Source organism: Scyliorhinus canicula, chromosome 25 (genome assembly GCF_902713615.1).
Source record: "Scyliorhinus canicula chromosome 25, sScyCan1.1, whole genome shotgun sequence".
Taxonomy (NCBI): Eukaryota; Metazoa; Chordata; class Chondrichthyes; order Carcharhiniformes; family Scyliorhinidae; genus Scyliorhinus; species Scyliorhinus canicula.
The window spans coordinates 9,618,924-9,633,886 of NC_052170.1; the positions used below are offsets into that span (position 1 = coordinate 9,618,924).

General features: G+C 53.3%; 1 protein-coding gene across 1 annotated transcript in view; it reads right to left on the reverse strand.

The window, feature by feature from the left end:
* The window catches only part of farsa (phenylalanyl-tRNA synthetase subunit alpha), a 32,799-nt gene extending 18,528 nt beyond the window's left edge, over positions 1 to 14,271 (reverse strand). The window contains exons 1-6 of the mRNA XM_038784705.1: positions 14,092 to 14,271; positions 9,464 to 9,601; positions 9,185 to 9,283; positions 5,682 to 5,800; positions 2,821 to 2,913; positions 1,615 to 1,743 (exon numbers count right to left, since the gene is read on the reverse strand). Of these exons, the coding sequence (XP_038640633.1) occupies positions 1,615 to 1,743; positions 2,821 to 2,913; positions 5,682 to 5,800; positions 9,185 to 9,283; positions 9,464 to 9,601; positions 14,092 to 14,232 (719 nt within the window). The 5' untranslated portion in view covers positions 14,233 to 14,271. The remainder of the gene's footprint in view (positions 1 to 1,614; positions 1,744 to 2,820; positions 2,914 to 5,681; positions 5,801 to 9,184; positions 9,284 to 9,463; positions 9,602 to 14,091) is intronic.
* Between the last annotated feature and the right edge of the window lie 692 nt (positions 14,272 to 14,963).

The following is a 14,963-nucleotide window of genomic DNA, read 5'->3' on the forward strand; positions in this document are numbered from 1 at the left end:
TAGTGCTTTGATCGCAAGTGCGTGCACAGTTCCACAGTGGGGATGGCAGGGACACCCTGTGGTAGTGGACGACTTCAGGGGGATTAGGAAGCTTTGAAAATAGGGGCAAGGGAGAGATGTTGTTTCATGTGGAGAAATGTAACATCACAAAGGTAGAGGTACAAAACAAGACGAGATAGACACACACAGCGATCCAAAAGGGTTAGTGGAAAGGTGGTTAAAAAGACAAAAGGGCCCAGTCTGAAAAGGAGTACAAAAGAAAGGCAACTATGTTCTCTGTTGAAGCAGGAACACCTGGGTAAAGATACACAAATCTTTGATGGTGGCAGAACAAGTTGTAAATGCATGTTGAAAAAACGAGGCATATGGGAAGCCTTAGCTTTAAGAGGAGGCAGATTGCAAAATCACTAGTTGGCCGCAACATTATCTGGGAATTTAGGAAGGATCAAAGGCTTTCAAAATGTTGCAGAGGGGGTTAACTAGAATGTTACATGGAGCGGTGAAGGAAGCTGGGGCTGCCCCCCTTAGATTGTGCTGTACCATTTTATGATCACCGTAACACAAATCACGGGCACAAACTTCTTTCCTACTTCATCCCCTCATTATAATTCAGGTTGGAGGCTTTGCGGCTGCCATCCCTGCGTCTTGGCCAGAAACTCTCCGTTCAAATCCAATTCCAGGTCTCAATAATAATAGCTTTTTGTCACGAGTAGGCTTCAATAATGTTACTGTGAAAAGCCCCTAGTCACCACATTCCGGCACCTGTTCGGGGAGGCCGGTACGGGAATTGAACCCGCGCTGCTGGCCTTGTTCTGCATTACAAGCCAGCTGTTTAGCCCACTGTGCTAAACCAGCCCCTGGTCAAGGAAGGGGTGTTCGTAACCTGGGCAAACAGGTCGAGCATCGGCTTGTAAATCCTTCCAACGTATGCCAACGGCAGATGGCAAGAGTGGGAGATTCCTGGTCTGCCACGGGATGGAAAGAAACGGAAGCCTCTACCATCACTATCCATACCTCCATGTGCAACATGTCGTGCCATCAAACCACCAAATGCAGGTAGTTTTTTTAAAAATGTGTTCCATGGGATGTGGTTGTCGCTGGCTGGGCCGATATTTATTGCCCATCCCCGAAGGTATTTAACAGTCAACCACATCGCTGTGGGTCTGGAATCACATGTAGGCCAGACCGGGTAAGGGCGACAGATTTCCTTCCCTAAAGGATATTAGCGAACCAGATAGGTTTTTACGACAATCGACAAGGGTTTCATGGACAATGGTAGTAGGATCCACATCCCAAACACTCTGGCCAACTTCCTTGCTGCTCTTAAATAATGCCTTGGGATCATCTGTAAGGGCAGATAGAACGGGTGTCCCCATCTGCACCTATGTCAAAGATTATGGAGCATTCCAAGGACCCAAATTGCCACAGCAACTCTGTCTCGCTCTCTCTCCATGGCAGAGATTGTGGAGTTGTGGATAGAACCTGCCTTCAGGCAAAGGACTCGAGGAAAGGAATTATAACTGAATAACTTCCAACAAGTGGCCTAGGAATGCAGTCAACTAAGTGGCTGTCGTGGATCAATTTAGATGTTTAAGGAAATAAACTTTCACCTACCCCATTTCCAGGAATATCTGTCGGAACTGTGTTCGGACTTTCATCAAGGGATGCAGGTGGCCACACTCCGGCATGATGCCCATGGCGTCAAAGTTGTACGGCTTGAACTTCTTCTCTCTCCATGAACCACTGTCAACAGATTTCACATGGAACTATCAGAGACCACAGTAACAGGTAAAGATTAGTAAATATTTCTAGTTCAGAACAGGAATAGAATTTGGTGAAGCTGGAACAGCAGGCCGAGAGAAAAGCAGCCAAGAGCTTACAAATTCAGACTGCTATTTCGAAGCGTACCAGGTGTTGCGGGAACGAGCCAAAACAGGACATTCATAGTTTGAATTACCATTTTGTGATGCTGGGTGATCTCCCGGATCATCTAATGGCATATTATTCAGCACTAAGAGGCGGGGAACATATATAAAACAAAAAACAATTCTGCTCTCCAATTAGAACATAGAATCCCTGACAGTGGAGGAGGCCATTCAGACCATCAGGTCTGCGCAGACCCTTCTACCCATCCACCCCATCCCCGTAAGCCCATAACCTAACCTTCACATCTCTGGACTCAAAGGGGCAATTTATCATGGCCAATCCACCTACCCCACACATTTTTCAACTGTGTAGAAAGCTGTGGAATCTGGAGAAAATCCATGCAGTCATGGGGATAAAGTGCAAATTCCAAAGTGACCCAAGGCCGGAATTGAACCCGGGTCCTTGGCGCTGTGAGGCAGCAGTGCTAATCACTGTGCCACTCCATTACCATCCAATGATGCTGCTCTTACTTACCAGTCATGCAAACAGCATCAGGCTCAATTATACAACCACTCGTACCCTAATAGCTCAAAGATAATCAATTACCACCCAGTGAAACATTACTCCCATCACACAGTGAAGACTCACCAACCCACCCATTGAATGATTTTCAGCAAAGATCATTGCTGTGCATTCTTCGGGAAAGGAAGTTTGTGTAACGCCTTAGTTAAGGTCTCCTGTTCATTAGCTGCTGTGTCAATGCTGTGGAACCCTTCCACAGCATGGTCATTACTTACTGACTGACTGACCCACCATGGCTAGCACGTTCACTCCGCGTGAGACTGGGGGTACAAGCTCCCAATGTTCAACAGAACAGGTTTGTGCTTAAGCCACAACACCGTGGACATTAATTACTGTGAAGTCCTTACACTTTGACCAGTTCCAACATCTTACTTGGCTATCATCTCTGGGGTGAGCTCAGTATCTTGTTTAACCACCGTGGTGGTAAATGAGCTTCCTTTAGTGATCCAGTAGGTCTTCAGAGTCCTGCAGAAAAGCAGAGTGAAGTGGTTAGCTTGCTTCAATGTCAAAAACTTTGATTTCCTGTGATTCGCCTTGGGCTTCACCCACGCTATAGCTGACTAGACCATAGATTGAGCCAAGAGGCAAGCAGATGACATTATTCTGGCAGCTCTACCCAATGCCATTCGGAACCTACCTCCCATAGCAGTATAAAGATCAAAAGAATGAACTTGTGCTTATACAGTGCATTTCACAATGCACTTAGAATCAATGAAGAACTTCTGAAGTGTAGTCACGCAGGAAATGCAGCAGCCAGTTTACACAGCAAGCTCCCATGCAAATCAATGGGATAGTGACCAGATCATCAGCCAGAATACCAGGGGAAAACCTTGATGGTCAATGAATATTGTGCAGTGGGGTCTTTCCCCTCCACCCAAGGGACGGACTCTGCTTAAACTCCCATCCGACAGACAGCATTGTGGGTTCAGATCACTGAAATTAGGGTTACAATCTTGTGACTCAAAAGCAGCCCAGCCTGACATTTCATCTTTCCGTCCCAGTCTGGGGGTTTGGCTGCCTGCCACACATCACTATTGCTTGGCCGAGCGAAGGCTCACACTGTGGACATATGGAAACAAATGTCGTCATTTGTACAGCCTGGAGTTCTACTTATTATGAAGGAGTTGCAGTGATGCCCATCTGTTTAACACAAAGTACCTTTACTCATGGCCTCCAAGACCAGCAATAAGTAAAATTAATCACACAAGGCTGTTTCAATGTGTGACACTCTTCATTCATCCGTCACCACAAATAGCTTTTAGCACTAGTGACAGAAGTGTTCAGAAAGTTATAAAATGTTGAGCAGACACCCTGAAACCACACAAGCTCAGACTTGGTAAGTGTGACGCTGCATTGATGAACAAATTAAATAAAAGAAAATCAGCATGTACAATTTGTTGAGAATGTGCGAGAGAGAGAGTGTGTGAGAGAGAACGAACAAAGAGGGGGCTCACCAGGACGAATACAAGTGTGGAAACACGATGAAACTGTGGTAGGAAAGGAAATGAGAGGCTGCGAAGGAAGGAGATTAGCTAACTGTAAACGGTATATAATTCTTAGAACCACACCGATGAGGGCACTAAGAAAAGGAGTGCAAACCATACAAGATTCAAACTGGATCGAAAAGGAAAATGGGCACACAAAAGAAAGTAACATATTCGAAAAGAACACTTCCAAACTGGGAGGGCACGAGACCCCTCCAAACAAAACAAAAAGGCACTAGTGAAATTGATGATTTTATTACCAATAACGAGCCCTAGAGAATCTAAGGATCCACCTCAGTATAACTGGCACTGAGAAGCAGCAATGCGAGTTCAAGTGTGAGCAGATGGGTGTTGAGTTCCATTCCCCACAGCAGGCAAGCGGTAATATTGGGATGTGTGAGGGTGCATGCCTTCACAGCACCCGCATGAGGTTTTAAAAGTTAGAAACTCAAAAAAGGGTGGCACGGTGACGCAGTGGTTAGCACTGCTGCCTCACGGCACAAAGGACCCACGTTCGCTCCCGACCCCAGGCCACTTTCTGTTTGAGTTTTCACATTCTCCCAGTGTCTGTGTGGGTAGCGAATTGGGTAGCTCTTTCAAAGAGCTGCTATCCTAGGCATGATTGGCTGAATGGCCTCCCTCTGTGCTGCAAGTCATTATGATGCCATTAAATATTATACTGCTGTGGGGGAAAATATCCACAAGCCCATTGTGCAGCTCAACTGCACAGAGGCTTCAGGAACCCACTGAAATAAGAGCGTCAGATCTGATATCTAACCACATTGAAGACAAGTGCCTCCAGGCAGCTATCCACGCTTGTATGAGCCCACATGCCAACAATACAACTCCCTCCTCGTGTAAAGCTGTGTTTTAACGTGCTTGCATGGCGTACTAAACTTTTTGGAATTTCCTTTTTTTTTTAAAAAAGGGGCAATTTAGCATGGCTAATCCACTTATCTACACATCTTTTTGAGTTGTGGGGTCGAGACCCCTGCAGACACAGGGAGAATGTGCAAACTCCATACAGACAGTGGCCTGGGGTCGGGATCGAACCTAGGTCTTCGGCACCGTGAGGGAACACTCTGCCACCATGCTGCCCTGGACTGCAGCAATTCAAGGCAGCAGCTCACGATTACTTTCAAGAGCAATTAGGAACAGGCAAGAACTGCATGCCTTGCCAGCAATGATCACATCCCATGTACAAATAAAGCCCAAGCAGGATATTCCAAGTTGGCATAAGCTATTTTAATAGGGAATTGCCTCTCGTAGCACTGTTTGATTTACCCTGGTCTCCCTCAATAGCTAATCAAGGATTCTCTGTGTCTTTATAGTCCAGAGTATTGGTGCAAAGCTACACAGTACCTACTGCCACCCAGAGAAAAGAACTTGCAATTACAGCTTCTTTTCGAGCCCTTCACATTTGTTCCCCTGGCCTGGCCGAGGAGCACATGACTGCAGCCAATACCTCCCTCCCTAACACTGCTCTGTAGAGCCCCCTCCCTCCCGACTTTACCCTCTTGGGGTGGGTGAAAGTGGAGCTCTACACACATCAGTCCACACCAGCATTGATCTCTGCGGTTGTTGCTTCTCGCTGCCAGATAAACCGAGGAACGTTTGCTCACACTGCGGCGAAATAGCTCATTGGCACGTTTAAGTAATAACGGTCAGTGGGAGGAGGATGACCTAAAAACACAGGAGGGGCTCGAATAGGACAAAGGCACAAGGAGGCAAAGCGTTTGGAAGACTTACACCTCACTGAGCAGCTTCCTCTTTTTCAGTTCGTTCTTCTCCTTGTCGTCCAGGCTGCTGTCCTTCCTCTGCTGGATCAGCAGCAACTTATTTTTGACAACATCTTCAATACAATTGGTCTAGTGGAAGAAAGCAAATTACGCTAGAGCGCTCAAGAACATTTAAAAAAAAAATAATCTTTTAATTTGGTTCTCTGCAGAAATGAAAATCTAAAATTCACGATTGGTTGTTGGAATAAATCATTCCACACCAGGTCTTTGATGGAAGAGAAAGCACACAGTTAACACCGTTTCAATTAACACCTTCGAGAAGAAACTGGATGAACCGCAGTTGTGAAAGTGGATCGGTGATTATTTTGGAGTCATCTGTGAATTGAACTCATTCAGTGTACGGCTTAGACAGTAAATGTGAAGTTATGTTTGGGCGAAAGGGGATAGAGGCTCTGACTGACATGATTGTGAACAGGAGAAAATTAATTGGGTACTCAATTTATTTTGAAAAAATGATTGTGAACAGGAAGCGAGCGAGTTTGCTCCTGGTCAGCCTCACCCAATGACTGCCTGCCAGGCGCATTAATAACCCACTTGTTGGGAAGACGCAGATGACTGGAGAGTTGCCACCTACCAATTGCCCCTCAGCCAATGGAAAAAGTGTCCGTCCTGTCGTCCATACCCCTCGAGGGCATGGGCAGTGAGCGAGATGGGCGATTCACAGTGGGGGTCTCATCTCACCAGCTTTGTTTCAGATTCAATCACTATTTGCCAAGCTTGGTGCTGCAGATTTTAACTACCCAATGCATTTTAATCACTTCTGGAGGATTATGTGGAAATGACAGCGAACACTGGCATACAAACACTCAAATGTGGAGGTCAAGCAACATGTTTTAGTAGGTCAGACCAGTGGCTAAAGCTACAGCAGGGTTATCTGGACTGGAAACGTTAGCTCTTTTTAGTATTTGCACATTGTATTTCCACAAACTTTTTGGATGTAGGGATTTTTCTTAGGAACGTCAGAATAAATACAATTGCCCATCCTTAAGTTTGTCATCCTGTGATCTGGAGGGGACTAATTTGAGCGAAACTGCAAACAACACATCGGCAAGAGTCAAGTGCAGCGACACCGACAATCAAATCAGTAAAGCAAATTAATGCGGATGCTGGAAAATCTCAGCAGGTATGGCAGCATCTGTAGGAAGAGAAAAGAACGGATGTTTTGAGTCCAGATGACCTTTTGACAAAGGGTTGTCTGGACTGGAAATGTTAGCTCTTTTCTCTCCCTACAGATGTTGACAGACCTGCTGAGATTTTCCAGCATTTTCTTTTTTGAATCATCACTCATCCAGTGACTCCTGACATGACAAAGGATTAGCTCAGTGGGCGAGACAGCTGGTTTGAGATGCAAAACAAGGCCAGCAGCGCAGGTTCAATTCCCATCACCAACGAAGGGTGCACTGGTGCTGGGCTGGGGAATGGGGCTGGTTTAGCTCAATGGGCTAAATCACTGGCTTTGAAAGCAGACCAAGGCAGGCCAGCAGCACGGTTCAATTCCCGTACCAGCCTCCCCGAAAAGGCGCCAGAATGTGGCGACTAGGGGCTTTTCACAGTAACTTCATTTGAAGTCGATTTGTGACAAGCGATTTTCATTTCATTTTTTTATTTTACTGTTGCCCGCTGCTGGGAGGCTGGAGAATCCCACACAAAATATCACCATGCAGGACTGCAGAAAAGCAGTTTAAAAAGGCTAAATATACAATTAATAGGGGCATTGAATATACGCTGCCTGGTGGGAACAGAAAGTGACAGGACCCAGGCTTGCATTGCAATGTTTGCCAAGCTAGGCTCAGGTGCATTAAGATTTCCGCTGTGCCATCAGCTCACATTCCACACCGATGGCCTGCACAAGGTTCCAACTCACAACAGACTGACCCAGAGGCGGGCAGGAGACCAACTAGACGGAGATGAACCTTATGAAATAAGGAGATTGCGCGAAATCCAGTGGATGAAACACTCAACGTTTTAAACTCAGATGTGAGGAAGAACGCAAAGCCAAAACATTTCCCCCCCCCACCCTGTGCTCTCCACGAATGCTGTCTGACCTGCTGTGTTTCCCCAGAGTGTCCAGTTTCATATTTCAGGTATCTGGAGCATACAGCTTCATCTCCGACATGTAAAACTATTAGTTCTGAGAAAAGTAAATTCCCCTTTGCTTGAATCATAGAACCCACAGCGCAGAAGCAGGCCATTCGGCCCATCGAGTCTGCACTGACCCTACCTCGGCCCAATCCCCCAACCTAGCCCTATAACCCCACCTATGGACAATTTAGCATTTCCAATCCACCTAACCTGTACGTCTTTGGATTGTAGGAGGAAACCTGAGCAGCCGTAGCAAACCCACGCAGGCAAGGGAAGAATGTGCAAACTCCACATAAATAGTCGCCCGAGGTCAGAATTGAACCCAGGTCCCTGGCGCTGTGAGGCAGCAGAGCCAACCACTGTGCCACCCATTTATCAATCCCGCCGTAGTCGGACCTGCCGTGCTTGTCTGGGAATTGAACCCGGGACATCTCGCATGCTCATTTATTGAAATAGCCTCAGGGATGAATCATACCCCTAGACCAACGAGCTGCCACTTTATTGGATAGCGGAGCAGGCTCGAAAGGCTAAATGGTCTCCTCCTGCTCTTATTTTCTATATGTGTTTCTAGCAAACCAGATGGGGGGTTTTTTTTGTACAATTGTTTCATGGACATCCCAGATAATTTTTTCATTGAATTCAAATTTCTCCTACTGCCATGGTGGGATTCGAACCTGGGTCCCCAGAGAATTACCCTAGGTCTCTGGGTTATCAGCCCGGTGATAATATCACTATGCCACAGCCTCCCCATGACATGACTGTCATGGACATGTCCAATTACATCAGTAGGAGAATACCATGCATTCTCCTGCACAAGAGTACACTTTAAGATTTACAATGAATACAAAAATGATAAATATATATGCAGGGATATGTATGCCTGGTGACCTTCCAGCTTGCCCTACAACATCTGGCAGGATCATGTGCAGAAGAGAAAAGTATTCTATCGTTGTGATTGGAGAACAATGATAAGCCAGTATATGCAAAACATTCCTCTGTCAAAAGTGTTTGTAAAGAGCATTCTTTTCAATTGCAGGTCATCAAGGACGAGAAAAAAAACAAACTTCAATTTGAAAGAGGACAGAATCAGATGGAAACACCATATCGGGCGGTCAGCACTCCAAGATGGGGTGAGGGAGGAAGATAACATTAAATAAATACGGTAGACAGGTCATTGTCAGGTACAGACCTCAAAACATCGTCACCTGAAAACAAACCATTAACCCATCTGGTTTGTTTTCTGGTGCCAGTGGGGAAGTGGGTGGGAAAAGTAGTCTAATTTTCACAAGGGGAACTTTGACTTTAGCTGGTAAAATCTGATTGCTCTGCACGCCCTTACGAGAATGAAATTGCAGACACAAATCTACCTACAGCCTTATGGATCCGTGGTCCCCCTTTGGCACTCTTGTCAATGCGGATCCACTTGTTGGACATGGCCTTGTTGAATCCCACTTTTCCACTCGGGAGTTTCTGTGTAAAAGGGAGAAGGTAGATCAGTTTTTTTTTTGGTTTTTTTTGAGGGTAGCATTGAACCCTTTTCAAGTAACACCATTACGCAGCACTTGACGATGGAAACGTAGCGATCAGATGGCAGTCGAGACAGGCCCGGGTCTTCTTGTACTGTACAGCGACCTCGTGCAATGTGCTCACCATCAGGTCACTCTGAGCAATTCCATTCGGTGGAATCGAGTCAAAGACACGTGCTTCATGACTGCCTTTCTCCACAATCTCTTTCCCTTCCTCAGTCAGCTCCCAGTGCTTGCTGGATCGCAGCTCCGCCTCAATCACCTGCACAAGAAAACAAAAATCAGAACACAAGTTTGGCTGAGCAAGAAAATACCTGTGATTATGTAGATGGGTGGGTATGTGATTGGACCAGTAACCGAGAAGCCTGGACTTTTGTGAGCTGGAGACACAAGCTCAAATCTCACCAGTTCCCTGCCCTCCATCAGTAGCCTATGACCCTGTTGTAGAGTGTGTATGGAGTTTGGGTAAGGTCATGGTTGGCTGTGGCGTGACACCAACTGCAGTTGAATAACCCGATACGGATTCAGCCCATGAGTTGCACAGAGAACGTGAAATGCAGCCTCCCCGGACAGGCGCCGGAATGTGGCGACTAGGGGCTTTTCACAGTAACTTCATTGAAGCCTACTCGTGACAATAAGCGATTTTCATTCATTCACAAGGAACAACTGGAGACAAACAAGGCTCCATTGTAGGAGAAGCAGATAAACAAGGCTATACTTTGAACAGCACGGTGGCGCGTGGTTAGCACTGCTGCCTCACAGGTTCGATCTCGGCTCCTGGTCACTGTCCGTGTGGAGTTTACACATTCTCCCCGTGTTGCGTGGGTTTCACCCCCACAACCCAAAGATGTGCAGGGTAGGTGGATTGGCCACGCTAAATTACCCCTTAATTGGAAAAAATGAATTGGGTAATCTAAATTTATTTTTTTTAAAACAAGGTTACACACAACAGGCGAGTTGGGATGAGGCCAACGTTTTGGCCTTTGCCTCCTTGGTGGCCCGGAGACGTCTTTTAATGGGATGGAGGGACTCGGAGTCTCTTTAGTCAGGGGTGTGGGTTAATGACATGGCAGGGTTTCTCAGGCTAGAGAAGATCTAGTTCACCTTAAGGGGTTCATTACAGGGGTTCCCTGAGGTGGCAGCCGTTCATCGACTTCAGTATAAAAATCAGAAATAAATAATGAAAGAATGCAAATTCCATTATTCTCTTTAACACCTCCTCACTGAACCACCCATCAGTCCAACCCCACCTCCCTCACCGACCCCCACCCATCCCACCTCCCTCACCGACCCCCACCCATCCCACCTCCCTCACCGACCCCCACCCATCCCACCTCCCCCACCGACCCCCCCCATCCCACCTCCCTCACCGACCCCTACCCATCCCACCTCCCTCACCTACCCCTCCCATCCCACCTCCCTCACCGACCCCCCCATCCCATCCCTCGCCGACCCCCCTCCCCATCCCAACTCCCTCGCCGACCCCCCCTCCCCATCCCACCTCCTTCGCCGACCCCCCCCTCCCCACCCCCTCTCCTTCGCCGACCCCCCCCTCCCCACCCCCTCTCCTTCGCCGCCCCCCCCCCCTCCACACCCCCTCTCCTTGGCCGACCCCCCCCCTCCCCACCCCCTCTCCTTCGCCGACCCCCCCCTCCCCACCCCCCTCTCCTTCGCCGACCCCCCCCCCCTCCACACCCCCTCTCCTTCGCCGACCCCCCCCTCCCCACCCCCTCTCCTTCGCCGACCCCCCCATCTCTCCTTCGCCGACCCCCCCCTCCCCATCTCTCCTTCGCCGACCCCCCCTCCCCATCTCTCCTTCGCCGACCCCCCCCTCCCCATCTCTCCTTCGCCGACCCCCCCCTCCCCATCTCTCCTTCGCCGACCCCCCCCTCCCCTTCGCCGACCCCCCCCTCCCCATCACCGACCCCCCCCCTCCCCATCACCGACCCCCCCCTCCCCATCTCGCCTTCGCCGACCCCCCCTCCCCATCTCTCCTTCGCCGACCCACCCTCCCCATCTCTCCTTCGCCGACCCCCCCCTCCCCATCTCTCCTTCGCCGACCCCCCCCATCTCTCCTTCGCCGACCCCCCCCCTCCCCATCTCTCCTTCGCCGACCCCCCCCTCCCCATCTCTCCTTCGCCGACCCCCCCCCTCCCCATCTCTCCTTCTCCGACCCCCCCCTCCCCATCTCTCGTTCTCCGACCCCCCCCTCCCCATCTCTCCTTCACCGACCCCCCCTCCCCTTCACCGACCCCCCCCCTCCCCTTCAACCCCCCCCCTCCCCTTCACCGACCCCCCCCTCCCCTTCACCGACCCCCCCCTCCCCTTCACCGCCCCCCCCTCCCCTTCACCGACCCCCCCTCCCCTTCACCAACCCCCCCCCCTCCCCATCTCTCCTTCACCGACCCCCCCCCCTCCCCATCTCTCCTTCACCGGCCCCCCCCCTCCCCATCTCTCCTTCACCGGCCCCCCCCTCCCCATCTCTCCTTCACCGACCCCCCCCCCCTCCCCATCTCTCCTTCACCGACCCCCCCCCCTCCCATCTCCTTCACCGACCCCCCCCTCCCCATCTCTCCTTCACCGACCCCCCCCTCCCCATCTCTCCTTCACCGACCCCCCCCTCCCCATCTCTCCTTCACCGACCCCCCCCTCCCCATCTCTCCTTCACACCGACCCCCCCCCTCCCCATCTCTCCTTCACCGACCCCCCCCTCCCCTTCACCGAACCCCCCCCTCCCCATCTCCTTCACCGACCCCCCCTCCCCATCTCCCCTTCACCGACCCCCCCCCTCCCCATCTCTCCTTCACCGACCCCCCCCCTCCCCATCTCTCCTTCACCGACCCCCCCCTCCCCATCTCTCCTTCACCGACCCCCCCCCCCCATCTCTCCTTCACCGACCCCCCCCTCCCCATCTCTCCTTCACCGACCCCCCCCCTCCCCATCTCTCCTTCACCGACCCCCCCCTCCCCATCTCTCCTTCACCGACCCCCCCCCTCCCCATCTCTCCTTCACCGCCCCCCCCCTCCCCATCTCTCCTTCACCGACCCCCCCCTCCCCTTCACCGACCCCCCCCCTCCCCATCTCTCCTTCACCGACCCCCCCCTCCCCATCTCTCCTTCACCGACCCCCCCCCTCCCCATCTCTCCTTCACCGACCCCCCCCTCCCCATCTCTCCTTCACCGACCCCCCCCTCCCCTTCACCGACCCCCCCCCTCCCCATCTCTCCTTCACCGACCCCCCCCCCCCATCTCTCCTTCACCGACCCCCCCTCCCCATCTCTCCTTCACCGACCCCCCCCTCCCCATCTCTCCTTCACCGACCCCCCCTCCCATCTCTCCTTCACCGACCCCCCACTCCCCTCTCTCCTTCACCGCCCCCCCCTCCCCTTCACCGACCCCCCCTCCCCATCTCTCCTTCACCGACCCCCCCCCTCCCCATCTCTCCTTCACCGACCCCCCCCTCCCATCTCTCCTTCACCGACCACCCCCCTCCCCATCTCTCCTTCACCGACCCCCCCCTCCCCATCTCTCCTTCACCGACCCCCCCCTCCCCATCACCGACCCCCCCCCCCCCCCTTCACCGCCCCCCCCCTCCCCTTCAACTCGACCCCCCCCCTCCCCATCTCTCCTTCACCCGGCCCCCCCCCTCCCCATCTCTCCTTCACCGGCCCCCCCCCCTCCCCATCTCTCCTTCACCCGGCCCCCCCCTGCCCCATCTCTCCTTCACCGGCCCCCCCCTCCCCATCTCTCCTTCACCGGCCCCCCCCTCCCCATCTCTCCTTCACCGACCCCCCCCTCCCCATCTCTCCTTCACCGACCCCCCCCATCTCTCCTTCACCGACACCCCCCTCCCCATCTCTCCTTCACCGACCCCCCCCCCCCCCATCTCTCCTTCACCGACCCCCCCCTCCCCATCTCTCCTTCACCGACCCCCCCCTCCCCATCTCTCCTTCACCGACCCCCCCTCCCCATCTCTCCTTCACCGACCCCCCCCTCCCCATCTCTCCTTCACCGACCCCCCCCTCCCCATCTCTCCTTCACCGACCCCCCCCCTCCCCATCTCTCCTTCACCGACCCCCCCCCTCCCCATCTCTCCTTCACCGACCCCCCCCCTCCCCATCTCTCCTTCACCGACCCCCCCCTCCCCATCTCTCCTTCACCGACCCCCCCCCTCCCCATCTCTCCTTCACCGACCCCCCCCCTCCCCATCTCTCCTTCACCGACCCCCCCCTCCCCATCTCTCCTTCACCGACCCCCCCCTCCCCATCTCTCCTTCACCGACCCCCCCCCTCCCCATCTCTCCTTCACCGACCCCCCCCTCCCCATCTCTCCTTCACCGACCCCCCCCCCTCCCCATCTCTCCTTCACCGACCCCCCCCTCCCCATCTCTCCTTCACCGACCCCCCCCCTCCCCATCTCTCCTTCACCGACCCCCCCCCTCCCCATCTCTCCTTCACCGACCCCCCCCCTCCCCATCTCTCCTTCACCGACCCCCCCCCCTCCCCATCTCTCCTTCACCGACCCCCCCTCCCCATCTCTCCTTCACCGACCCCCCCCTCCCCATCTCTCCTTCACCGACCACCCCCTCCCCATCTCTCCTTCACCGACCCCCCCTTCCCATCTCTCCTTCACCGACCCCCATCCCTCACCGACCCCTCACATCCCTCACCGACCCTCCACATCCCTCATTGACTGACTAACCCACTCCCAGTGGACATCCCCATCACGAACGATACGATCCCCTCCCACTCACGTCGCCCAGGGTCTGCAGGCTCTTGACGGCGCCAACCAGCAGCTGGTGGTCGAGGCCGAGTCGGACGGCCAGCTCCCCACTGTCCAGGCCGCCGCCCTCCGCCTCCTGCAGCCCCAACAGCAGCTCGCGCTCCGCCGCCATCTTGTGTCGTCAGCCGGCGGCGCGAGCCCGGGGGGGGGAGGCCAGAGAGAAAAACACCCTACCCGGCACCGCCATCACCAAATAAACACTTCCCGGAGCGGCCGCACGGCCCGTGCACCGCTCAAAGGTAATTTAGGCGCCGTTTTAAAATATATATTTACCTCCCTCCCTCTCCCATTGGCTGGCAGCCCTGTCACGTGACATCGGCCTTACCTGTGCCCCGCCCCCCACCAACAGCCACCTGAGCTTCACCTCCACCACCTTCCCACCCTGGCCCTCAGCTTGGGGAGGCCATTCAGCCTCCTCCCCCTTCCCCTCAGCCAGGGGAGGCCATTCAGCCTCCTCCCCCTTCCCCTCAGCCTGGGGAGGCCATTCAGCCTCCTCCCCCTTCCCCTCAGCCTGGGGAGGCCATTCAGCCTCCTCCCCCTTCCCCTCAGCCAGGGGAGGCCATTCAGCCTCCTCCCCCTTCCCGCCCTGACCCTCAGCCTGAGGAGGCCATTCAGCCTCCTCCCCCTTCCCCTCAGCCAGGGGAGGCCATTCAGCCTCCTCCCCCTTCCCGCCCTGACCCTCAGCCTGGGGAGGCCATTCAGCCTCCTCCCCCTTCCCCTCAGCCAGGGGAGGCCATTCAGCCTCCTCCCCCTTCCCACCCTGGCCCTCAGCCTGAGGAGGCCATTCAGCCTCCTCCCCCTTCCCCTCAGCCAGGGGAGGCCATTCAGCCTCCTCCCCCTTCC